This window comes from Erinaceus europaeus, chromosome 5 (genome assembly GCF_950295315.1).
Source record: "Erinaceus europaeus chromosome 5, mEriEur2.1, whole genome shotgun sequence".
NCBI lineage: Eukaryota > Metazoa > Chordata > Mammalia > Eulipotyphla > Erinaceidae > Erinaceus > Erinaceus europaeus.
The window spans coordinates 86728557-86755290 of NC_080166.1; the positions used below are offsets into that span (position 1 = coordinate 86728557).

The following is a 26734-nucleotide window of genomic DNA, read 5'->3' on the forward strand; positions in this document are numbered from 1 at the left end:
TGGCACTATGAATTCACTGCTCCTGGTGGCCGTTTTTTCCATTTTACTGAATAAGACAAAGAGAAATTGAGAGAGAAGGGGAGACAGAGAGGGAGAGAGACAGACAGACACCTGGAGACTTGCTTCGATGCTTGGGAAACATCCGCCCTATAAGTGGGGAACCAGGGTCTCAAACCTGAATCCTTGCGCGAGTCCTTGTGCTTAGTACTATGTGCACTTAATGGGTGCACTACCGCCTGACGCCCCCCCCCCCCCCGTTTAAATATTTTTTAGTCATTTAATTTTGCTCAATTGCAAACTAGGCTAGAATTCATTTTCTTAGAATGATCCCTTTTGTTCAATTTTTTTTGTTGTTGTTGGTCATTCTCTGAACCTCCTTACATAACTGTCTCAAAGAAGGTCTATGTGGGAAGCAAAATCTCTGGCTTCTTAAACTTGTGGAAATGCTTGCATCTCACTTTGTTACTTGCAAACTGATTGCATAACAGAAATCCAGATTCAAAGCCCATGTTCCTCATTACATTAAATAATATTCCATTTTCTTCATGTATTCAGTTTTGCTGAGGAAAAGTCCAGTGACAGCTGCTACTTTTCTAAGTAACTCACTTTACCCTCCTAACACTTCCTCTCCACTATTCCAACCTTTGGGTCCATGATTGCTCAACAATTTGTTTGGCTTTGTATGTTAACTCTCTTTTCAGTCACCAGGTTCCAGATGCCATCAGGATGCCAGCCAGGCTTCCCTGGACTGAAGACCCCACCAATGTGTCCTGGAGCTCCGCTTCCCCAGAGACCCACCCTACTAGGGAAAGAGAGAGGCAGACTGGGAGTATGGACTGACCAGTCAACGCCCATGTTTAGCAGGGAAGCAATTACAGAAGCCAGACCTTCCACCCTCTGCAACCCACAATGACCCTGGGTCCATGCTCCCAGAGGGACAGAGAATGGGAAAGCTATCAGGGGAGGGGGTGGGATATGGAGATTGGGTGGTGGGAATTGTGTGGAGTTGTACCCCTCCTACCCTATGGTTTTGTTAATTTATCCTTTCTGAAATAAAAAATAAATTTAAAAAAGAAAAAATATCAATTTATATTCTGACTCCTCTTTATTTGCTCTATTTTACTTTAGCAGATGTGATATGTTCTTTCTTGAAAGACATGAATAGCACTTATTATGACTCATTCTTTTTTCTTCTTTTTCTTTTTTTATATTTATTTTATTTATTCCCTTTTGTTGCCCTTGTTGTTTTATTGTTGTAGCTATTATTGTTGTTGTCATTGTTGGATAGGACAGAGAGAAATGGAGAGAGGAGGGGAAGACAGACAGGAGGAGAGAAAGATAGACACCTGCAGATCTGCTTTACCGCCTGTGAAGCGACTCCCCTGCAGGTGGGGAGCCGGGGTTCGAACCGGGATCCTAATGCCGGTCCTTGTGCTTTGCGCCACCTGCGCTTAACCCGCTGCACTACAGCCCGACTCCCTTTTTTCTTCTTTTTCATGTGTCCATTCATGTTAGTTGAATGTGGTTTCTTCAAAAACGTATTTATATCTTAGCTACTATATTTTTTATCTTTCTCATTTCTGTTATGACTTCTCTCATACTTTCTCTGACTTTGTTAAAATGTTCTTCCATTGAAGTTTTTTTTTGTTTTGATGAATATCCTTAAGCTTTTCAGTTCACTTAAGGAAGTGTCTACAGATTTATTGAATCTGAGGCTTTTATAAGTCACAGTCTGAATTTAACTGTAAGGGTGACTTCCTCTTGCTTGATGCTCTGTGAGGAGGACCTGAACCTTGGGTCTGTGTTTGAACCTGGGTAGTGACCAGGAGTTTGAGGTTGCCCAACCGCCACTAACTTCATGTGGGAGACAGTTCGATTGGAAAAGTGGCTGGGGCCTCAGTCCAAGCAGTGACAACACTGCTGTGCACACTCTGGGCAGGGCTGATGGGGTATAGAATCTTGCAGGTTGAAAGTTAGAAAAGAAACACTTTTCCTTGAATTTACCCTTGAGGGATGTTACTATGGAGACTGAATTCCAATATGGCATCCAGCAAAGCTGCTCTCAGAAAGCTACAGCAGACCAGGGAAGACTATCAATGCAATTCCAACCTTTTTATAGCTTTCAGTTTCCCATTTCCCATTGTTATAAAATTGTAGGTACATAATTATGATAGGCTGGAGCCAGGAGTTCAACATCACCTAATCCCCTAATCACCAGAATACAGTTCCATGTCTCTTTTTTTTAGATATTTATTTATTTTCCCTTTTGTGGCCCTTGTTGTTTTGTCATTGTTGTTGTAGTTATTATTGTCGTTATTGATGTCATCATTGTGAGATAGGACAGAGAGAAATGGAGAGAGGAGGGGAAGACAGAAAGGGGGAGAGAAAGACAGATACCTGCAGACCTGCTTCACGGCCTTCACAGGTGAAGTGACTCCCCTGCAGGTGGCGAGCCAGGGGCTTGCACTGGGGTCCTTATGCTGGGCCGTGGGCTTCACACCATGTGGTGGCGAGCCAGGGGCTTGCACTGGATCCTTATGCTGGGCCGTGGGCTTCACACCATGTGCACTTAACTTGCTGCACTACTGCCCGACTCCTTTTTTTTCCAGCCACCCTGCCTGGGCTAGTTCCATGTCTTACAGGTTTCTTCCCCATTGTGGTTTGGTGTCACACAAGGGTGCTTTTTTCTTGAGAGAGGGCATCTCTCTGTGGTCCTCTGCCTGAAGGTTGACTCTTTGTCCCTTACTGTGGAAGGTCCACTTCTACACATCATTTTTCATGTGTTGAAGTGGCTTTGTTGTTGCAGAGGGAAACCCAGGTCCCATCTATTCTGTCGTCTTGGCTTGTTCTTCATCCTAATCTTATTTTTCCTTTCCTTTTGTTTCCTTCCTTCCTCTCTCTCTCTCTCTCTCTCTTTCTCTCTCTCTTCCTCCCTCCTTCCCTCCCTCCCTCTCTCCCTTTTTCACCAGAACACTGCTCAGCTCTGGTTTATGGTGGTACAGAGGACTGAATGTGGGACTAGTGGAACCTCAGGTATGAGGCTCTCTTTATATAACCATTATGCTATCCCCCCTTCTCTCTGTTTCATGGTGTTAGTTTTCCTCCAGCACTTTGGAGTTGTTGCAGCTATTCTTCATGATTAAGAGCCAAGTTTACATTTCTGTGGATCAAGTTCTTCTGGCAGAAGCATTTTTAAAATGTATATAATTTATTTGTTTTATGTTAATGAATGAGAAAAAGACACACACACACACACACAGAGGGGGAAGAGTGAGAAAGAGAGATAAGAGCCCTGCTCATCTCTGGCTTATGGTACTGCTGGGGACTGAACCTGGGACTTTGTAGTTTCAGGAATGAAAGTCTTTTTGTAGAACTACTATGCTCTCTCTCTCGATCCCCTTAGGAACTTTTGAAGATTCCTTATTCATCAATGGCATGCTTAAATAACATCTTCCACCGTCCATTGAAGACTTTAGGAAGGATGTGGGCAGACCTGTGGACTCACACATCCTGGACATTGGTGCCCAGCTCCCAGATTTTGTTTTTTAATTTAAAAATATTTTATTTGTTTACTTTTATGTTATTGCATAGAAACACAGAGAAATTGAGAAAGCAGGGGGAGATAAAGAGGGGAGAGAAAAAGAGACACCTGCACCAACCCTGGAACTCTCTCTATCCTTGCAGGAGGGGACTAAGGGTTTGAACCCAGGTCTTTGCACATGGTAATGTGTGTGCTCAAACAATCACGCCACTGCCTGGCCCTTCTATATTTTATTTTATTATTTATTTATGTATTTATTCATTCATTTTTGCCTTCAAGGTTATTGCTGGGGCTTGGTGCCAGCACTGAGAATCCACTGCATCTGGAGGCCATTTTTTTCCACTTTATTGGGCAGGGCAGACAGAAATTGAGGGGGGGAAGGTAGAGAGGAAGAGAGAAAGATAGACACCTGCAGGCATGCTTCACTGCTTGAGAAGTGTCCCCCCTGCTTGGGGATTGGGAGCTCAAACCCAGATCCTTTTGCAGGTCCTTTGTGCTTAGTACCATGTGCACTTAACCCAGTACACCACCACCTGGCCCCCCCTTCCAGATTTTATTTTTAAATCAGAGCCCTGCTGAGTTCTGGCCAATGGTGGTGCTGGGGATTGAACCTGGGACCTGAGAGCCTCAGGCAGGAGTCTTCCTGTATCCCTTCTAGGCTGATTCCCAGGCCCCAGCTTCCAGATCTCTGTGAGTGCAGACATGAGTGTTGACCCATAAGCAGCTTATAGTGGCCCTGTGTGTAGCTGGGGCTGTTGGATAGAAAAGAACCATCTACAAAGACACCCAGAGGATAGAAAGTTGCTCACGGGCTCTCTCCAGAGCTCAGTGTATAGAAAGTGTGGGCAGGAACCAAGTGTACAAGCACCAGGTCTGGAGGCAGAGCGAGCCCTTTTTATCTCTTGGCCTTGGACGGGGGGGGGGGGGGGGGGGGTGGGGTGGCTCCCTGAAGTGTGGGCTCTGAGGACCAGGTAAAACAGAAATCCCATGAGAAAGATCAAAGGGCCCTTAAGGAACTGAGGATGAAGAAGCCAACAGGTAGGCAGCCAGGATCCAGCTGGGAAGGAAGGCTTGGTCCCAGTGTTTCCCAGACTCTCCCAGCTCAGGGAGGAGAGGCCCCCCCCACCCCTGCAGCCAGGGCCCAGGATGCTCTGCACAGGTGCGTCTGCATGCCTATCCCCTGGACCCACCTGAAGAGCAGCAACACAGCCTGGGGGAAGGTCTGGAAGTTGTTGTTACGGTTGATCTCCGTGGTGTCGTTCAGGGCGATTTTCCCAAACACCTACAGAGGGGGAAGGGGTGGTGTGGGTGCTGAGTCAGCCCACCCTGCGGCAGGCTGGCCCGAGCTGAAGGGGGTCCCCTGATGTGACCAGCCAGGGCCTCATGGTGTTAAAACCTGCTCCTCAGTGCCACTTCCCTCCTCCACCTCCCACGCCCCCAGCACTGGTCAAGGGTCAGAGCAAAGGACCAGTGAGAAGGATAGTGCTGGGCCCACCTCCATGTCTCATCTTCTTTGTCTTTTGTCTTTGCATATTCTTTTTAAATTATCTTTATCTATTTATTGAATAGAAACAGTCAGAAATTAAGAGGGAAGGGGTGATAGAGAGGGAGAGAGAGAGAGAGAACCTGTAGCCCTGATTCACCATTCGTGAAGCTTTTTCCCTGCAGATGGGGACCAGAAGCCTGAACCCGGGTCCTTGCACACTGTAATGTGAGCTCAACCAGGTGAGCCACCACCCAGCCCCTGCGTTCTTGACTTTCCATCCTTGGCCCTTTGTGCTTTGTGTGGTCACACATGCTTCCAGGCTCAGAAAAAGTGAGCTGGGACTTAGAGATATTTTAAACCCTCCTTGGAGTCAAGGGATTCCCTTAACATCCCTTGGCTTTTAACTTATTTTTTATAAAGCTTTCTTTATTAATGAGAGAAGAGGGGGAAAGAAAATGGAAATTAGAGCATCAGTCTGGCACCTTTGATACTGGGGATCGAACTTGGGACTCTGCTTGTGTGTGTGTGTGTCCAATGCTCTAGCCACTGTGCCACCTCCAGGGCCATCCCTGGGCTTTGAAATTCTTTTTGTTTTTATGATAGAGACAGAAATTGAGAAAGGATGGGGAGATAGAGAGGAATCAGACAGAGAGATACCTTCAGCCTTTCTTCACCACTCACAAAGCTTTCTCCCTGCAGGTGGGGACTGGGGACTCGAACCTGGGCCCTTGTACATTGTAAAGTGTTTTCAATCAAGTGCACTACCACCTGGCCTCAGTGCTCATCTCTTTCTTTCCCCCCTCTTCCTCCCTCCCTCCCTTCCTCCCTTCCTTCCTTCCTTCCTTTCTGCTAGTCAGAGAAGGCAGAGAAGCAGAGAGACAGAGAGACAGATAGAGAGAGAGACTCACCACAACACTGAAGCTTCCTTTAATGTAGTGGGGGCCCAGCTAGAAACTAGATTTCTCTCTCTCTCTTTCTCCCTAGCTCTTTTATAAAGAAAGTGAATGAGGAGTGGGCTGAGATGGTGACTCAGTGAGTAAATTTCTCATAAAAAAATAGACAAGAAAACAAATAAGATTTACTGGGAAATGGCTGGGATAAATATAAATAAAAATATACACTAGGCTTCTTTATGTGCTTATTTCTGATGGGGGGGAGAGGGAGACAGAGGAGAAACACCCGCAGCATTATTCCATCACTTGTGAAGCTTCCCCCTGCAGTGGGGGTGGGCCAGGGGCTTGAACCTGGGTCCTTGCCCTTGGTAATGTGTGTTCTAAGCTGTGTGTCACTGCCTAAACCCTGTAACTGTACATATATATATATATATATATTTTTTTTTTTTTTTTTTTTTTGCCTCCAGGGTTATGGCTGGGGCTCAGTGCCTACACTACAAATCCACTGCTCCTAGAGGCCATTTTATTGGACAGGACAGAGAGAAATTGAGAGAGGAGGGGGAGGTAGGAAGAGAGACAGAGAGACACCTATAGACCTGCTTCACCACTTGTGAAGAGTCCCCCCTGCAGGTGGGGAGCTGGGGGTTCAAACCCGGATACTTGTGCAGGTCCCTGTGCTTTGTATTATGTGCACTGAACCCGGCGCACCACCACCCAGCCCCCCAAACTATGTATTTAAAATAGAAAATGTAATGTTTTGCTATAGATATGCACTATTAGATAACAAACATGCCGTTGCCACTTCTGGCTCACACAACCAACTCTCTCTCTCTCTCTCTCTCTCTCTCTCTCCCTCTCCCTCTCCCTCTCCCTCTCCCTCTCCCTCTCCCTCTCCCTCTCCCTCTCTTTCTCTCCCTGGTGTGAACATTTAAGCGAGTCTCATTTCAGCAAGCTCAGGTGCACAATGTCCTGTGACCATGAAAGTCTCCTACTTGTTCTTGACTTCCTCCCTCCCTCTCTCCCTCTCTCTTTTTAAATATTTATTTATTCCCTTTTGTTGCCCTTGTTTTTATAGTTGTTGTAGTTATTGTTGTTGTTATTGATGTCATCATTGCTGGATAGGACAGAGAGAAATGGAGAGAGGAGGGGAAGACAGAGAGGGGGAGAGATAGACACCTGCAGATCTGCTTCACCCACCTTTGAAGCGACCCCCCTGGCAGGTGAGGAGCCAGGGGCTTGAACGGGAATCCTTACACCGGCCCTTTCGCTTTGCACAACATGCGCTTAACCCACTGCACTACCGCCCGGCTCCCTCTTTCTCTTTCTAGATTAAAAAAAATCTTTATTTATTATTGGATAGAGACAGAGAGAAGTTGAGAGGAGAGGGGGCGATAGAGAGGGAGAGAGACAAAGAAACACCTGCTGCCTTTTCCCCCTGCAGGTGGAGACTAGGGACTTGAACTCAGGTCCTTGTACATTATAGTGAGCGCTTACCCAGGTGTGCCACTGCCTTGCTCCCCAACCCCTGGGCTTTGAAAGCCAGGTTTATCTCCGGAGCTGCCAGTCCTGAGCAGGTAGTTAGGCAGCTCTTGTCATTCCAATGGGTGTAAGCTCCTTCAGAGAGCATAGTGCAGCTAGTGTTCCCCTGGAAAGCTCCTGGCTGGCTGCAGGGCTGAGATGTTTTTACAGAGCTCAAGAGACAGGCTGAAAGGCCTGGAGACAGCTCACCTGGTAGAGTACATACCCTGCCACGCATGAGGCCCCAGGTGATGGTCCCACTTGGCGAGTTCCATGGACCGTACAGCCACACTGTGGCCTCTCTCTTCACTCCCTGTTTCCCCCATTCTTCAAAAAATAATAATGCGGGAACCAGGAAGTAGCACACCCAGTTACGCGCACATAGTACTAAGTGCAAGGACCTGTGCAAGGATTCAGGTTTGAGTCCCCGGCTCCCCATCTGCGGGGGGTCAGGAGAGACACTTCAGGAGCAGTGAAGCAGGTCTGCAGATGTCCCTCTTTCTCTCTCCCTTTCTATGCCCCCATCTCTCTCAATTTCTTTCTGACCTGTCTGATAAAATGGAAAACAACAACAACAACAACAAAACAGATGTCAGGAACAGTGGATTCATAGTGTCAGTACCGAGGCTCAGCAATAACTCTAGAGGCAAACATAAATATAATAATAATGACAAGTTGGGTTGGGGAGATGGCTCTGGGCTATTACACATGTATGAGGTCCCAGGTTCATTCTTTGGGTTCCAATTAAAAATAATTTAAAAACGGGATCCCCAGCAAGATAGTTCGCTGGGTACTGAACCTGTTTTGTCAAGTACATGATCCAGGTTCAAGTCCAGCCCCCACCGCACCGAGGAAGCTTCAATGCTATGGCGTCTTTCCCTCTCTCCCTGTTTCCCTCTCTTTCTCTCCTTTCTTTCTTCCTTCCTTTCTTTCTCTCTCTCTCTTTTGTCCCTGGGCTTACTGCTGGTGCTCATGCCAGATAGAGGATGAGAGAGAGAAAGGGAGGGAGAGAATGGGAGGGCAAGAAGAGACACCGCAGCACAGCCCACTGCTTATGCGCCCCCTCAGTCCGCAAGTGCTCCCATATCTTGAGCCTGGGTCCTCTCAAGCATGTTAAGGTGTGTGCTCTAAGGGTGAGCCATCTGCCAGGCCCCTTTCTGTCTCTCCTTTCATATGAGAAAGTCGACTGGGGACTGGAAGGCCCAAATGAAAGACAAATGAAAGGCAAGTGTGTGAAGTCTGGACTTGGGGCGGGTAGGTGCGCCTGTGTGGGCAGAGACATTGTACCACCCCCCCCCCCAAGCCAGCCATGACCACGCCCCAGGCCCCGCCCTAGGACCATGGCCACGCCCCTCCCCGGCTATGGCCCCGCCCCTGACTCTGGCCTCCCTCCACCCTAATTCTGGTCCCATCTCTGACTCCGACCCCGCCCCTGTCAGGTCAGTCCCCGAACTTGGGCCACCCACGGGCTCCGGCCCCACCCACTCTGGCCCCGCCCCACCCAGCCAGTCCATGTCCCTCGCGGGAAAGCTGGTGGGCAGCAGCAGGCTCGAACCCGGGGCCAGGTGGAGGGAGAGCAGGGCAGCACGGGGAGTGAGGCGTCCTACCTGCATCCCGATCACCGCGTAGATGAAGAAGAGCATCACGATTAGCAGCGCCACGTAGGGCAGGGCCTGGGGGAGGGGAGCGGACAGGTGAGCAGCGCCAGTCCCTGCGGCCTCCCAGGCGGGAGAAGGCTGCTCAGCTCCTGGCCCCCAGAAGGGGTGCGGAGCAGGACGACCCTGTGCGGCTGCTGGAGCAAGAGGAGCCTGGCTGTGCTCAGGGTGCATCTGTGCCCGCAAGGCCTGGGGCAGCCACCCTGCCTAGTGCAGGCCACGCCGCTCACTGCACCCCATCCACACCAGGAAAAAAACAACACACGAGGCAGATGGCTGCTTCGAGTCCCGTTTCTGGCCGGCAGGTGGCTCACCAGGTAGCGCACACACCTTACCATGCTGGAGGGCCCGGATTTGAGGTCTGTATCTGGGAGCACCCGCAGGGGGGAAGCTTCATGAGCTGTGAAGCAGTGCTGTGCTTTCTCTACTTCTCTATCTCCCTCTCCTTCTCATGCTCCAACTTAAAGAAAAATAAAACAAGCCAGGAAGCGGTGGAGTCGTGCACACACCGAGCTCCAGTGATAACCCTGCTGGCAAAAATAGAATCAGATCATTGAAAATTGTAATCCTGGTACCAGGTGTTGGCGCACCTGGCTGAGCGCTCACATTACAGTGCACAGGGACCCAGGTTCAAGGCCCCAGTCCCCACCTGCAGGGGGGAAGCTTCACGAGTGGTGCAGCAGGGCTGTAGGTGTCTCCCTCTTGTCTCCATCTCCTCCTCTCCTCTCAATTTCTGTCTCTATCCATAAATAAATTTTAAAAAATTCTATTTCTGCTAGAGGGACTTGGGGCCTTTAATATTAGAAAGAGCAATTAAAAAAATTTTTTTTTTTTACCAGAGCACTGTTCAGCTCTGGCTTATGGTGGTGTGAGGGATTGAACCTGGGACTTTGGAGCCTCAGTCATGAGAGTCTCTTTGCATAGCCATTATGCTATCTACCCCAGCCCTATGCCTTAACCTCTTTGAATCTGTTTCCGTTTCTGAAATAGGAGAAGAATACTGCCCCTAAAGGACTTCAGTTTCAGGGATGTTAGTTGATGGACGGCTTAACCTCGTGGGCCTTTCACACGGAATTGTCTCGCAGCTGGGACAGCGGGCCATCCCAGCCTCCAGGCTCAGGCCCGCGGGAGGGCCTGCAGCGCCGCGGTTGGCCGGCAGGGGGCGCCGCCCAGGGCGCGGGTGGTACCTGGAAGGACTTGATGAAGGTCCAGAGCAGTGTGCGGATGCCCTCCCCGCGGCTCAGCAGCTTGACCAGGCGCATGACGCGGAACAGGCGGAAGAAGGTGATGGAGATGCGCGAGTTTTCCTCTGCGTTCTGGAATCCGTGTGCGGGGAGGGGTAGTTAACACAGCCGAGGAGCGGTGGGGAGGGGGCGAGGACTCAGCTGCACCAGTGTCCCCACCTCCGGGGGAGGGGGAGGTCTCTGCAGAGACATGCGCCCCCCTCCCACACCCCCAGCCCTCCAGCCTCTTGACTGGGTCTGGCGAAGGTCCCACAAGGAACCTGATCTTAGATCCAGGCGGACAGCCAGGAGGAGGGGGGCACCCAGGCTGCACGGATTGACAGCCTCCTCTGGCTCACACTCACCAGAGCAGGGGCAGCTCACCCTGCCCGTGGAGCACACCAGGAGAAAACCGACCTTTGGGCTTCCTGTTCCCTTTGCATTTTACACCCTCCAGCAGAAAGCCCTTCTGGGTTGCTACCGGGATTCTGTGACATCCTCCTCCTCTACTTGATTCACTTTCCCTCTTTACTGATAATTATTTATTTGCCACGAGGGCTATCATGGGGGCTTGGGCTTGCCGGACTCCGCTGCTCCTGTCAGCTTTATTTATTTATTTGCCTCCAGGGTTATCGCTGGGGCTCAGTGCCGGCACTATGAATCCACACCTCCTGGAGGCTATTTTTTCCATTTTATTGGCTAGGACAGAGAGAAATTGAGAGAGGAGGGAGAGATAGAGAGCGAGAGACACCTGCAGACCTGCTTCACCACTGGTGAAGCTTCGCTCTGCAGGTGGGGAGCTGGGGGCTCACACCTGGGTCCTTGTGCCTGGCCAGATGAGGGCTCTGCTAGGAAAATCACCTCCTGACTCTCCCCTCTGTCTGCTTAGTCACCACCCCCAGGTTGGAGCCCCTGAGCTGCCCCTCCTACACCTACCCCTTGTCTGCACCCCCCAGAAAGGAAGGACCCTGCCCTTATTCTGCAGTCCTAGAGGGCTCCAGCAGGCCCTTTGATCTGAGTCCTCACAGACCCAGGGAAGCTGGGCAGGCAGAACCCCGGCTGGGAGGGTCTCCCTCCTGATGTTCAAGGGCTGCTGGTAGGGACACAGTTACAACATTACTTTTTCTTTTTCTCTCTCTTTTCTTTCTTTCTTTCTTTCTTTCTTTCTTTCTTTCTTTTTTAGTTATCTATATTTAATAGATAGAGACAGTAAGAAATCAAGGGAGAAAGAGAGGGAGGAAGACAGAGAGACACCTGCAGCCCTGCTCCACGACTTGCAAAGCTTTCCCCCTGCAGGTGGAGACCAGAAGCTTGAACCCAGGCCCTTGTGCACTGTATGTAACATGTGTACTCAACCAGGTGTACCACTGCCTGTCCCCCGCAGTTACAGCATCTCTGCCCTCACCTAGTGACTGCTTTGGGGAGTGGGGGCCTGACCAGAGTGGAAAGGGCAGGAAGTCCCTGGGTCCCCAGCTGGGCACTGTGAAGCCTCTGATACCCCGTAAACTGGAATTTCTGCAGCCCGAGGTTTAATAACACAGCTGTTAGTTCTGCCACGCTGGGGGGCAGAGCGGGTCCCCACCTTGCCCTCACCTGCTGGGACCAGCTTGGGAAGAGGGGCTACAGTGGGCACCCCCCACCCACCCACCCACCCACCCACCCACTAGTGGTGCCTCCCCCCAGCCAGCTGACTTGGAGACTCAGGGTATCTGCCCACCAGGTCTTCAACACCCCACGCTGTAGGCTGGGAAGTGGCACACCCAGTACAGCCCACTTTGCCACATATGGGGGCCCGGGTTCGAGCCCCCAGGTGCCACACAGGAGAGCCCGCAGGCAGAAACATCAGGAGTAGCGGAGTGGTGCTGTAGTGACTCCTCTCATCCTTCTTTCTCTCTCTCTGCCTCTGCTTGCAGTGGGGAATGTAGAGAAACTCATAGTTCGCAGTGTTGGTGTATGTGGGGAGGCAGCACGTTCAGATCTGCCCTGTTTCTCCATTGCCCTTGCTCGGGCTGTTGGCCGTGGCTTCAATGCAGACCCCAGAGAGGCTGATGGCCACAGACAGCCCAGGAGCAGCGGGAAGCCATCATCTAACCTTTCTATCACCTGCCACCTCTCTTCTCTTTCCCAGAGCCAGGGGTGGGTGAGGGTGGTCCTCACAGGAGCCCCCCCCCCCATGGCAGGTAGGTCCCTTGGGTGTGTAACAGGAAGTGGCCTCCGGTGGTTTTCTCTCAGTGGCTCCTCAGATGCCCAGGTTCATGGCTGGCCCCGCCCCCGCAGGAGGGGGAGGGGCTGGCACCACCACGCAGACAGCATGTCACAGCGCACACCAGTGAAAGTCACACAGGACGGACACGGTGACCACATGCAATGGGGAGGGGACTGTGGTGAGAAGCTAGGCAGCCCCCACCCTCACCCCTGAGAGACTGGGGGGTGATGGGGGGTCCAGATGGGTCAGAGTGGGGTGTGAGAGGAGGCCACAGAAGCTGAGAGTACTAGGTCTTACCATAAAGGGAGAGCATTGGGTGTGTTCAGCTGGCTTTAAAGAAAGGCAGACAGAGAGAAGCTGTAGTGAGTCTCGAACCCAGACATGCTGAGGAGGGAGTCGAGGTCTGTCCTGACACAGGAGCAATGGCAACACAGGAGGAGACTGAGGCACAGGGAGAGATGTACAGGGCACGGGCCTGCAAAGGCCTAGAAGATTACCAGTAGGGTGGGCACTGCACAGCCAGGCCCTGCATCCAGCAAGGCACCCAGGCTGATAATCCACACCCATGGGGCCAGCGGTGGCGCACCTGGTTAACAGCACAGGCTACAGTGCGCAAGGACTGGGTTCAAGCCCCTGGTCCCCACCTGCATGGGGAAGCTTCATGAGTGGTGAAGCAGGGCTGCAGGTGTCTCTCTGTCTCTCTCCCTCTCTATCCCCCCTCCCTTCTCAATTTTTCTCTGTCTCTAATAATAAATAAATAGAAATATTTAATAGAAAAGGTGATCCACACACACTGCGTGTAGATGGATGATTTTCTGTCTCTTTTATTTTTATTATGTTTTACTTGAGTACTGCTCAGCTCTGGCTTATGGTGGTGAGGGGGAGTGAATCTATCTTTATCTTTAAATCAGCCACTTTTCCTAAGATAACCTTGTAAGGCTTTATTTTTATTTTCTGATAATTTTTATTTTTATATTTATTTTTAATATACTTTAGCTTGTCCTGGGCATTAAGAAGAAAGCCGGGGGGGGGGGGCAGGCAGTGGTGCACTTGCTTAAGCGCACGTAGTACTAAGCGCAAGGACCCGCACAAGGATCTGGGTTCTAGCCCCCAGCTCCCCATCTGCAGTGTGTGTGTGGGGATGCTTCACAAGCAGTGAAGCAGGTCTGCAGGTGTCTGCCTGCCTGTCTATCTATCTTTCGCCCATTCTCTCTCAATTTCTCCCTGTCCTATCTAATACAATGAAAAAAAATGGCCACCAGGAGCAGTGGATTTACAGTGCTGGCACCAAACCTCAGCGATAACCCTGGAGGCAAAATAACTAACTAACTAACTAACTGACTGACTAACTAAGTGAATGATCAGGAAGAAAGGCCTGGCTTATACCCAGGGCCTTACTCATACACATATTCAGCAACGTTGTTTAAGGGCCAGGTCCCTGGGGTTGGCTGAGGGGAGGACTGAGTCTCAGCCATCGCTGGGTCAGCATCTGAAAAATGGCTCTCACCCACCTCCACTAACTGAGATCAGCCCTGGGCAGAGGAGCCTCAGACTGAAATGGCTCTGACCCCACACAGCTGTGGGGGAAGCTTGGCCTTCACGGGCAGGAAATAATTGCATGTGAATTTTTTTTTTTTTTAATCTACAAGCCCTGCAGACAATCCAGGACATGATGGTTACCATGACTCCCCCCTTTCCCTCCCCCCAGGCACTGCTCTTGTGGGTCTGATGGCCAAGTCCTCCTGTGGCAGGGGCTGAGTAACCCAGTTGCAGGGAATGACCAACAGCCTCACCCTGCTCCTCTTGGGCCTGTCTCTGGGAAGATGCCCCAGGGCACAGAGCTGAGCTCACTCTTTCTAGAAGGTCCTGCCTCTGCCTTTGCCTTCCTCCTGGCATGTTGCTCTCGTGTTATTGCTTGTTATTGTCATACACAAACGAGTACATGACAGTGGACGCTTGAAGGGGGGCATGCATACAAGAGGACATTTGTTGGCAATCTGAAAATAGGTCTTTGGTCTGGGGAGCGGTGGGGGTACAGGGGTGGGGCTGTGTGGTCACTGGGATTTGGCTCCCAGGCTCTGGACTAATGCGTGCGCGTACACACACACACACACACACACACACACACACACACACACACACACACACACACATACACGGAGAGAGAGAGAAAGGCTGGCCCAGCCTATGTACTTGTGTTCTCACAGAAAAGGCAAAAGACTTCCAATGTCTCTGAGGTCCCCTGCTGGGGAAAGCAGAGCCTGAGACAAGTGTTCTCAGCCCAGCTGTCCGGCACATTCTGCCATTCCACCAACTGGCCTGCCAGGAGTCAACTTAGAGAACCTGCCTGAGTCATGTACAGAGTTAGCCTATTTCATTTGCCTTCAGCAACATTCAGATTTCTTTGGGTGGGGCTTAGATTTTTTTTTTTTGTTCATATTCCCAGAGGGATAAAGAATAGGGAAGCTTCCAATGGGATACGGAACTCTGGTGGTGGAAATATGTGGAATTGTACCCCTGTTGTCTCACAATCTTGTCAATTAAATCACTAATAATAAAAAAGGAAATCATTCTTTTGTCATAGGGGATTTTAAGATATCTTAACTACTTTTTCTCTTGCTGCTTTTTTTAAAAAAAAAGTTTATGCTTCCTTTTGTTGATTTATTTATTAAAGAGAGAGAAAGAGAGAGAGAGAGAGAGAGAGAGAGAGAGAGAGAGAGAGGAACCAGAGCATCACTCTGGCACATGCAATGCTGGGGATGGAATTTGGGATCTCACACTTCAAGACCTCCAGAAACTCAGCCCTCCTCTGGACTCCGTCTAGAACAGCTGGCAGCATAGAGGACGCTCTCTCTCTGCTGTCTGTTCAGGGAAGAAGAATGCAGGGCTGGGAAGACTTCCTGAAGGGTCCCTTCTCCCCTGGGGAAATAGCTTCTTACATCCTGAGCTGAATGTGCATAGATGATCGAGCCTTTTGTACAGTTTGCTGGGGGGAACAGCTTCACGCTGAAACGTGTACATGAAATCCATCACCAGCATTCCAGGGGCACCTCACCAGAAAAGGCCTCTCTACCTGCCTGCCGTTATTCTCACTGAGTTAATTTTAATTTATTATTTCTTTTTATTGCCACCAGGGTTATTGCTGGGGCTCAGTGCCTGCACCACTCCTAATGACCAATTTCCTTCCTTCTTCCCTTCCTTTCTTCCCTCCCTTCCTCCTTCCTTCCTTCTTTCTTTTTTATTTAGAGAGAAACAGAGAGGGAGTGGGAGAGCAAGAGATAAAAAGAAGAAGAGAGACACTTTAGCATTTCTTCACTGCTCATGAAGCTTCCCCCATAGGTGGGGACCTGGGGCTTGAACCCAGGCCCTTGTGCATGATAACATGTGCGCTCTACCAAGAGCGCCACTGCCTGGACCCACTGACTTGAGTTTTGAACAGCACAGCCTCCCTCCGTAGGAGGTGTGGAGGCCATCTCTGTGCTCCAGTGACCTGGCTATCCTGAGAGTTGGCATTTCTCTGGGCAACTGACTTGATTGTTTTTAGGTGTAGGCATGGGGAGGTGAGTCCAGGCTGGGAGGACAGGCAACCTACCCATCCGGTTGGCCGAGAGCCAGAGGCCTGGGGGCAAGGGGCAGGTGCCAGCAAGGGTGTGAGGGTCTTCCTTATTTTTGTTATTTTTAAACCTGATTTATCTTTTTTTAATTCTTTTAAAAAAATATTTATTTATTATTAGATAGAGACAGAAATTGATAGGGGAGAAGGAGGTAGCGAGGGAGACAGAGAGACACCTGCAGCCGTTCTCACCACTCGTGAAGCTTTCCCTCTGGGCGGGGGGCGGGGGGTGGCAGGGGTCTGAATCTGGATCCTTGCGCACTGTCGTGTGAGCACTTAGCCAGGTGCAGCCCCTAAACCAGGGTTATCTCTGGGCCCTGGTGCCTGCACAACTCCATCACTCCCAACAGCCATTTATTTTTCCCTTTTTTTAGTTAAAGGATGAGAGGCAGGAAGCAAGAGAGGGAGGGACAGAGAGAGAAGGAGACACACAGCAGTATGGCTCTGCCTCTGCAGCTCATGAAGCCTCCCAGGCAGGCTCTCTAAGGCAGTGGCCTGGGGCCGCTAACCCAGGCCCTTGAGCATGGGTGGCAAGATAACTCCCTTGGCTACTGTGCTGCTTTGCTACAAGTGAGACCCAGGTTCAAGCCTGGCCCCCCACCACACTGAAGGAAGCTTCTCTTTCTGTTTTTTTTTAAATATTTATTTTATTTATTTATTTATTCCCTTTTGTTGCCCTTGTTGTTTTATTGCTGTAGTTATTGTTGTTATTGATGTCCTTGTTATTGGATAGGACAGACATAAATGGAGAGAGGAGGGGAAGACAGAGAAGGGGAGAGAAAGACAGACACCTGCAGACCTGCTTCACCGCCTGTGAAGCGACTCCCCTGCAGGTGGGGACCCGGGGGCTCAAACCGGGATCCTTATGTCGGTCCTTGCGCTTTGCACCGCCTGTGCTTAACCCACCGCGCTACCGCCTGACTCCCTCTCTTTCTGTTTTTATCTAATAAAAAAATTGGTTAAGGGGAGTCGGGTGGTAGCGCAGTGGGTTAAGCGCACGTGATGCAAAGCGCAAGGACCGGCGTAAGGATCTTGGTTCGAGCCCCCGGCTCCCCACCTGCATGGGAGTCGCTTCACAGGTGGGGAAGCAGGTCTGCAGGTGTCTATCTTTCTCTCCCCCTCTTTGTCTTCCCCTCCTCTCTCCTTTTCTCTCTGTCCTATTCAACAACAACGACATCATCATCAACAATAATAACTACAACAACAATAAAAAAACAAGGGCAACAAAAGTGAAAATAAATAAATAAAACAAAATGGGTTGAGGGCATATGTTACAGTGACTCAGGAGACAGGTTCAAGCCCCTGTCCCCACCTGCAGGGGGAAAGCTTTGCTAGTAGTGAAAAAGAGCTGTAGGTGTCTCTCTGTCTCCCTCCCTCTTTATTTCCCCTCCAGTCTCAATTTCTGGCTATCTCTATCCAATATAAATAAGGATAATAACAAAAATCATTTAAATATATATTTTTTTGCCTCCAGTTGCTGGGGCTTGGTGTCGGTACTACAAATCCACTGCTTCTGGTGGCCATTTCCCCCTTTCTTTTTATTTTATTTTTTATTAGGACAGAGAGAAATTCAGAGAGGATGGGGAGACAGAGAGAGGGAGAGAAAGATAGACAACTGCAGACCCTCTTCACAGCTCATGAAGCGTTCCCCTTGCATTTGGGGAGTGGGGGCTTGAACCCGGGGCCATGTGCATATCCTTTCCGTAGTATTATGTGCATTTAGCCAGAAATACACCCCAGAGTGCCCTCAGGGGCTCTCTGGTCCCCAGGGGACTGGCAGAAGTCACTAAGTTCATGGTTCGTTATCCTGACTGGTCTTCCCTTTTTGCTGAGGCAGGCAGCGCCCCCAGCAGAAACATCGTGGTCAGCACATGGCAGTGCCCTATGCCCACAGCGGCAGTTTCTGCAGCGGCTGCCACCTGCCACCTGCCAGGAGCTCCCACTAAACCAACCTGTCAGCCTCACTCTAGCTCTTCTTGGCGAGGACAGCTGGTCACCCCCAGAAAGCAGAAGCAGAAGATGAACGGGTGGGGTGGGGGAGAGAAGGTTGTTGAGTTCAGGGTGGGCACAGGGGAGAGAGATGGAAAAGAAAGATGAGAAGAGAAGCAGGGCACAGGGCTGCAAAAGGAGACGCAGGCAGCAGCTGCTCCCTGAGGAGAAACTCCAGCTCCGATGGTTAAGCCGTACCTACAGCTGTGGTCCTGCTCTGCCACTAGCCGGCACAGTGCCCAAGGCCGTGGACTCTCAACTCTGAGGTGCTGAGTCTGGCCTCCTGCATCACATGCACCAGAGTGAGGCTTTGGTTCCCTCTTCTCCTTCTCTATCTGTTGTAAATAAATAGATGAATGAAGCAAGGGGGCAGGCCAGGTGGCAGTGCACTGGGTACAGCCACCATGTTATGATGCACAAGGACCTGGGTTCCAGCCCCTGGTCCCCACCTGCAGAGGGAAGATTCACTTTCTGTCTGAGCACCCGGGGCAGTGTGTGTGTGTGTGTGTGTGTGTGTGTGTGTGTTTCCATCTCCCCAGCCATGGGGGTTGGGGGGTGCTAGCAGGTTCAGAAAGGTCAAGGTCACTGTTCAGGAGAGTGGTGGCCAGCCCAGGGTCTAGCTAATGAACAGGCTGGGTGCAAATGCTACAAGAGTCACCTCTCTCTCTCTCTCTCTCTCTCTCTCTCTCTCTCTTGCCTCCAGGGTTATTGCTGGGGCTCGGTGCCTGCACTACGAGTCCACTGCTCCTGGAGGCTATCCTCCCCTTTGCTGCCCTTCTTGTTTTATCATTGTTGTGGTTGTTATTGTTGTTGTTATTAATGTCATTGTTGTAGGATAGGACAGAGAGAAATGGAGAGAGGAGGGGAAGACAGAGAGGAGGAGAGAAAGATAGACACCTGCAAACTTGCTTCACTGCCTGTGAAGCGACTCCCTTGCAGGTGGGGAGCCGTGGGCTCAAACCGGGATTCTTACTCTGGTCCTTGCACTTTGCGCCACCTGTGCTTAATCCGCTGCACTACCACCAGCCCCCGCTTGCCTTCAGGGTTATCTCTGGGGCACATTGTCAGCACTACAAATCCACTGCTCCTGCTGGTTATTTTTTCCCATTCTATCGGATAGAACAGAGAGAAATTGAGAAGGGAGGTGGAGATAGAGAGGGAGAGAGGCAGAGAGACACCTGCAGCTTTGCTTCACCACTCATGAATCTTTCCCCCTGCAGGTGGGGAGGAGAGGCTTAAACCTGGGTCCTTGCACCTGGTAATACATGCACTTACCCTGGTGCGCAGCCACCCGGCCCCTTTAACTCTTTAACAGTAATGGACTGAGCCCTTCAGTCTTCCCCACTCCCACCTGTGTATGTCCTCTCACCTCGGTGGAGGACGAACCCTTTGAGCAGTGGCCCTGAGCCTGTGTCCCCTGCCCTAGGTGTGGGCCCTGTAGGAGGCACACAGTCACCACGTCTGTCCACCTCTCCCTCACCTGTCCCTGCACATGTATTGCTCTGATGGGCTCACACGCTGTCAGTACATTGCTGGAACTTTCTCTTCCTGTGGTCCAGCTAATCATCATCACCATGAGCTTCTGGGCCTTCTCTGGAATCTTTCCCGCCTGTGTCCCCCATCCCCAATCTCTGTCTTCCTCCTCTCCCTATATCCTCTCTCTCTCTTTCACCAACATTAAACTAAATAGCTTCCATACATCAAAAGCAAACTCCACACAGAGAACCAGGCAACCCAGTAACTGGGAGATGTTTGCCTGTCACACATCAGACAAGCCACTGATTTTCAAACACCTATAAAGAACACATACAGCTTGGGGGCCAGGTGACCAGGTGGTGGCACACCTGGTTAAGTGCACATAGTACAAGCACAAGTACCTACACAAGGATCCGGGTTTGAGCCCCTGGCTCCCCACCTGCAGGGGGTATGCTTCACCAATGTGTCCTGGAGCCAGGAGGTGGCTCTCCTGGTAGAGCTGCACAGGCTGCCATGCTCAGGGACTTGGGTTCAAGCCTTGGCCACTACACAGGACAACTTCGGAGGGTGGGCTTCACAAGCAGTGGAGCAGTGCCAGTGTCTCCCTTCCTTTCCCCTCCTCCTACACCCCTACTCTTCCCTCCCCTCCTCCTCTCCTCCTCTCTTTTCCTCTTCCCTCTCCCTCTCCCTCTCCCTCTCCCTCTCCAGGAAAGAAAAGGACAACAGGAGTGGTGGAATCACTCAGGTCCTGTACGCTAGTGATAACCCTGGTTGCAAAAAAAAATACGGAAGAAAGAAATAAAGAAAATGAAAACAATAGGAACTGAAAAAAAAAAGACAGCCGTAATTATGATAATACAAACTGCAGAGCCTGAAGGGCTGAGGAGATGTGACTTTGGAGTGCCTGCCTGTGGTGCCTGCACATCTTTGTCTCCGCACTGTGGGCTGAGGAAGTGGAGCCAGTGGTCGTGGTGACACGGGAGGAGAGGTCACAGTGCAGGCGAGTGACAGCTGGAAGCCACCCAGGGACACCGACACGGTAGCCTCACGCCCTGTCCCTGCACCCAAGATGGCTGTTTGGGGTGGGGGTGGGGTGGAGCTCAGGGACCACAGCACGTGCACGTATGATGGATCCTAGCCCCGCTCCCCACCTGCAGGGGGCGCCTCACAAGCCGCAAAGTAGTTCTGCAGGTGTCTTTCTCCCTTTCCACTTTTCCCTCCCCTCTCACTTTCTCTCTCTCTTTCTTTTTTGTTAAAGATTTTATTTATTTATGAGAAAGGTAAGAAGAGAGAGAAAGAACCGGACATCACTCTGGCACATGTGCTGCTGGGGATCAAATTCAGGACCTCCTGCTTGAGAGTCCAAAACCCTATCACTGTGCCACCTCCTGGACCACTTTCTCTCTCTTTCTATCCAAAATGAATAAAGAAATAAAATGTTAAAGAAAAAAGTTGGTTGCCTTATCTTTTCTGTTGGTGTGTTTTTCTTGTACACATGCTCCAGGGCATGCACACACCACACAGACACGCACACATACACACACACACATGCGTGTACACAACAGCCCTGGGGTCTTGGGGACAGGGGAACGAAACCTGACAGAGCAGGCAGGCAGGTAAAATAAGCTGTCAGTTGAGGTGACCCAGAGCAGAATATGGGATGGCGGGGCAGGCGGTTTCAGACATCTCAGAGGGAACAGCTCAGGCCTCTGTCCTGTGGCTCGGTGTATCTAAAGGTTATGCCAACACTACCACCATGTCTTAATTAAGGGGACAGGTGAACTAAAATAGAAAAAAAAAATCCAAACCACACACATTCAGGGTTACCCACACAAGGGTTGCAGCAGACAGAGAAGGTTCCAGCATGCAGACAGTGGAGGGGCGTGTGCAGGGGTGGGGCAGCCGTGGTGGAGGGGGCAGTCCTGCACTGAGGTCTGGGGCTGGGGGGGCCGGGGCTCTCCGGCCACTCCAGAGAAGAGGGGTTCAAGATGGACTCTGTTCCCTTCTTCCCAGGAGCCTGGACACTAACCATGTAACCCGGGGTGACACCTTTTTGTGACTTTTCATGCCAGGTGGTGTTGCATCTGGTTAAGGTTATATACATTACAGTACTCAAGCACCTGGGGTTCGAGCCCCTGGTCCCCGACTGCAGGGGGCAAGCTTCACAAGTGGGGAAGCAGGGCTGCAGGCACCTCCCTTTCTTTCTCTCCCTCCCCTCTCAATTTCTCTCTGTCTTGTCAAATGAGATAGAAACAAACAAACCAACATTTCCCAGATGTGGTAGGTGGACAGGCATGGGAGGGGGGCAGGTGGCAGGTGGTTGGTGTGCGGACAGGGCCATGACAGACTTGGGGCCCTAGCCCAGCAGCTGCTCCCAAACCATCAGGACCCCTGCTTTCCCCCTAGCTGGCTGCCAGAGCTGCCTCCTCTGGGACAGACCACGGACAGATGGACATTGTGAGTCATGCCAGGCGGGTGTGGAGGGGTGGTCGAAAGAGAGAAAGGGGACAGCAACCGAAGGCTCTTTCCCAAAAATTAAAAAAACAAACAAACAAACAAACAAAAGCCCAAACAGAAAGCATCATCAGCAACCCTCTCAACCAAGTCAAAGAAACAAAATAAACCCAGAAATCAAGACTCCCCAACAAAACAAACAGGCAGAAACCCAAGCTAAGAGAGGAGGGTGGCAGGGTGAGCAGGACAGAGGGGCAGGCGGGAAGGGGGGGGACGCCAAGTACTTACGTTTACCTCGGTGATTGCTATATCAACAATGCTACCCACAACAATCAAGGCGTCAAAGGTATTCCATGCATCACAGAAATAGTGCTGCATGGGACGGAGAAGCCAAGGGGGGCAGAAAGGAGAGAGAGGGAGAGAGGGAGAGAGGGAGAGAGGGAGAGAGGGAGAGAGGGAGAGAGGGAGAGAGAGAGAGAGAGAGAGAGAGAGAGAGAGAGAAGGAGGAGGAGGAGGAGGAGGAGGAAAAACAGAAACAACAAACCGACAACAAAGGAGAAGGGGAAAAAAGGAACAAAAAGGAGAACGTGAGAAGAAGAAGGAAAATGAAAAAAAAAGCATGAGAGAAAGGAGAGAAGAGAAAAAACAAAAATGAGAGGAAGAAGTGGTTACTAGGCGGGCGAGCACGATGGGACAGTCTTCAGGCTCTCTTCGGCTGGCGGCTCAGACCGGGTGACCTGGGCTTGGCGGGGAGGAGAGGCCTGACGAAACCGGGTTAGTTCAGGGGTTGGCTGGCCTCTGTGGGGGCTCCCAGCCCCCCACCACTGCAGGCCAGGCTGGTGAGAGTAGAAAACCAAGGAGGAGGTGCCTCCACTTTTTCCCTCTCTCACAGTACGACGGCAGGTGTGTTAAAAAAAAGCGTGACTGAAGGCGAGGTAAAACCAGGAAACCAAACCAAGAAATGAGAGAGAGAGAGAGAGAAAGAGAGAGAGAGAGAGAGAGAGAGAGAGAGAGAGAGAGAGAGAGAGAGAAAACAAAAGTAGCAGAGGAGGAGGAGGAGGAGGGAGGGAGGGAGGGTGTGTAGGGGCTCTGGGGAGTCATACTCACATTAGTCTCACTGAGAATGACGTCTATCATGCTGCCAATTACGATGAGGAAGTCAAAAACATTCCAGGGATCACTAAAGTAACCCTACATGAGGGAGGGGCAGGCAGGATGGGGGGAGGATTAAAAAGGTAGATTAGACAGGCAAGAACAAGAGGAAGGGTATCATCAGAAACGGCGTCAGGCCCCTGTGTGGCTGTGGCTGGGATTCCGAGGGCCTGCACGGTGGTGGCCCAGGGGACTGGAAAGGTTGGGGATGTGGCTGGAGGGTGGACCCCAGTTCTCTGGTTGGAGAGGGTAGCCCTCAGGAATGGTCTGGGAGTTAAAGCAAGCTGTCAGTGGGGCCCAGGGCTCAGGGCTGGGTGCTGGCTGGAAGGAGCCTGGGCTGTTCTTTCTGGGTGTGTGCCCCCCTGCCGCCCCAATGTTACTCTCAGGTGGATTGGTGTGTATATGGGTGGGAGGGGGGAAGCTCCAGGGCGTGGGGGCAAGGCCTTTGCCATCGGGGACCCCACCACTTTGTCTGCAAAATCTGGGTTTTATTATCTTATTTGGAGAAGGGAGGAGATGAATATTTCTCTGCCCCACCTCTCTTTCTTGCCTCCAGGGTTATCACTGGGGCTTGGTGCCTGCACTATGAATTCACTGCTCCTGGTGGCCATTTTTTCTATTTTATTGGACAGGACAGAGAGAAATTGAGAGAGGAGGAGGAGATAGAGAAGGAGAGAGACAGAGAGATACCTGCAGACCTGCTTTGCCAGTTGTGAAGCATCTCCCCCTGCAGGTGGGGATTGGAGGGGCTTGAACCTGGATCCTTGTGTGGGTCCTTATACTTAGTACAATGTGCACTTAACTGGGTGTGCCATTGCCTGGCCCCGAGATGAATATTTCTCAAGGATGTCTGGAAGGTAGTGCTAGACTAGGGACCAGCAAGACTAGAGTCTCTTGAGGGTTTGAAAGTCCAGCAGATGGACAACACCTCAGAGAGTGGGTGGGTGTCTTGGCCTGCGCCTTCTGAGGGTGCGGGCTCAGAGAACATTGCCCCGGCCTCAGGGGGCATGAACTTACTGGCCAGAGGGTCTTGGACAGAGCAGTCACTCTTCAGGGGTGGGTGGGAAAGGGCTGAGGAAGAAAAGCATTTGCTTCTATGAAGAAGGCCATTTGCAGGCTGGGGAGACGGCATAATGATTCTGCCAAAAGACTCTCATGCCCGAGACTCTGAAGTCCCAGGTTCAGTCCTCAGCACCACCATCAGCCAGAGCTGAGCAGGGCTCTGGTAAAAAACAAACAAAAAAGTGAATGCATGAATGAATTAATGAATGAGTGAATGAGTGAGTAAGGACATTTGTAGGCTTGGGGAAGTAGCATAATGGTTCTGCAAAAGGACTTTCATGCCTGAGGTTCCAAAGTCCCAGATTCAATCCCCAGCACCACCCTAAGCCAGGCCTGAAAAGGGCTCTGGTCAAAAATATAAATAAATAAATAAATAAATAAATAAATAAATAAATAAGTAAATGAATAAGAAGGAAGGGATTTAGAGGTTGGGGAGGTAGTACAATGGTCTGCACAAAGACTCTCATGCCTGAGACACCAAAGGTCTCTGGTTCAATTCCCACTGCCAACCATGAGGCAGCACTGAGCAGTACCCTGGTTAACAAGGAAAATAAAAAATAACAATTGGGGGCTGGGCGGTAGTGCAGCGGGTTAAGCGCATATGGTGCAAAGTACAAAGACCCGCTCAAGGATCTGGGTTCGAGCCCCCCCCCCCCCCCCCCGCTCCTTACCTACAGGGCAGTCGCTTCACAGGCGGTGAAGCAGGTCTGCAGGTGTCTGTCTTTCTCTCCCCCTCTGCCTTCCCCTCCTCTCTTGATTCTCTCTGTCCTATCCAACAACGACAGCAGTAACAACAACAATAAATAACAAGGACAATAAAAGGGAAAAAATGGCCTCCAGGAGCAGGATTCGCAGTACAGGCACCAAGCCCCAGCAATAACCCTGGAGACAAAAACAAACAAACAAACAAAAAAAACAACCAACCAAACAAAAAACCAATTGACAAGCGACTAGATGAAGGACTTTGCAGGTTGGGGAGACAGTATGAGTGGTTCTGCAAGAAGCCTTTTCATGCCTGAAACTCTAAAAAGAAGTCTCAGTTTCAGTGTAGAAGGCAGCAGTGAGGAATGCCCTGGCTTTGGAAGGGTCACCGGAGATTTCTCCAGCTCCTCTGAAGGCCAGCCACCGACTTCCTCCTCACAGAGCCCAGAGCCTGTGCCCTTCCAGCTCCTTCATTTTTATAAACTTTTATAAATGATCTTTATTTATTTACTGGATAGAGACAGCCAGAAATTGAGAGGGAAGGGGGAGACAGAAAGGGAGAGAGACAGAGAGTCACCTGCAGCCCTGCTTCACCACTTGTGAAGCTTTCTTCCTGAAGGTGGGGACCGAGGGATTGAACCCAGGTCTTTGAGCATTCTGACATGTGTGCTCAACCAAGTGCGTTAAGCACACATGTCCTGCTCTCCCCCCTTCTCCAGCGGTTGATCTCTTTCCAGAAGCTTCACAGGCCACTCTGGGCTGCTGTTCTGAGTGGAGGGAGGGAGGGAGGGTAGGCCAGTCCTAGGGGAAAGGGCCTTTTGGTTGCCAGACACTCCTTGGCCTTCAGGGAGACCGTGGCCAGCCAGGCTGGGGTAAGGGTGGTGGTGGCCAGGGCAGGGTCAGGTGAGGGTGGCTGGAGATCAAGGTCTTTCTCTTGGCTTCCCAGAGAACTTTCTGGCCAGCTCACACCATCTATACCAGGACCCCTGAGCAGAGCCCACAGCTGCTCCCGGGACCCCAGGCTCCCTTTCCCAGGGCAGATGGAGGAGGCAGGGGAGGTGGGTGGGCTGGGAGGTAGTGGCAGGGAAGAGAGCGAGGGCCCCATGTGCGCTCGCGCGTGTGTATGTCTGTGTGTGTGTGTGTGTGTGTGTGTGTGTGTGTGTGTGTGTGTGTGTATGTGTGTGTGTGTGTGTATGTGTGTGTGTGTGTGTGTGTATGTGTGTGTGTGTGTGTATGTGTGTGTGTGTGTGTGTGTGTGTGTGTGCGCGTGCGTGTGCGCGTGCGTGTGCCTGCAAATCCCAACGTGGGGGATTCCCAGGGCCTCTCTCTGGGGGGGGGTGCCATCTTGGAGGGTGGAGTGTCTCAGAAGGGAAGGTGGAAGGGAGAGGGGGAGGTGAAGCGAGAGAAAGAAGAGAAACAGGAGCTAGGGAGCAGAGTCCAGGAAGCTCGGTGGCTGGCCTGAGGAAATATGGGAGTAAAAACGGTTATTGGGAGGCCGGGCAGGGGAGGGGAGTGGTGCAGGAAGAGGCCAGGGGGGCCTGGTGCTCCACAGAAGAGGATGAATTCCATGGCCTGAAACAAAGTGTGGGGACGGGGAGGGGGTTCAGCACTTCTGAGAGGAAGGAAGGGTCAAGGGGTCAAGGTGAACACGCACACAGGCTGGTTAGCTGGTGGCCCCGGGGACAGGGCTGAGACATCAGGGACCCCGTCGAGGCCTGGCTAGGCATTGCCTGCCGCCATGATGTTCCTCAGCTGCCCTGCCAC

The 26734-nt window shown here is 51.2% G+C and overlaps 1 protein-coding gene across 22 annotated transcripts in view; it reads right to left on the reverse strand.

Annotated features, from left to right (window-relative positions):
- CACNA1C (calcium voltage-gated channel subunit alpha1 C) overlaps positions 1-26734 on the reverse strand; it is a 506000-nt gene that overhangs the window by 38307 nt on the left and 440959 nt on the right. For 6 of the 22 annotated variants that reach the window (XM_060191492.1, XM_060191476.1, XM_060191473.1 and 3 more), the window contains exons 30-34: positions 23162-23245; positions 12409-12504; positions 10281-10409; positions 9046-9111; positions 4732-4823 (exon numbers count right to left, since the gene is read on the reverse strand). In XM_060191492.1, the coding sequence (XP_060047475.1) occupies positions 4732-4823; positions 9046-9111; positions 10281-10409; positions 12409-12504; positions 23162-23245 (467 nt within the window). Of the gene's footprint in view, positions 1-4731; positions 4824-9045; positions 9112-10280; positions 10410-12408; positions 12505-12819; positions 12853-22342; positions 22427-23161; positions 23246-26734 lie in introns of all 22 variants that reach the window. The other 16 variants (XM_060191480.1, XM_060191478.1, XM_060191484.1 and 13 more) reach the window with 6 other exon arrangements.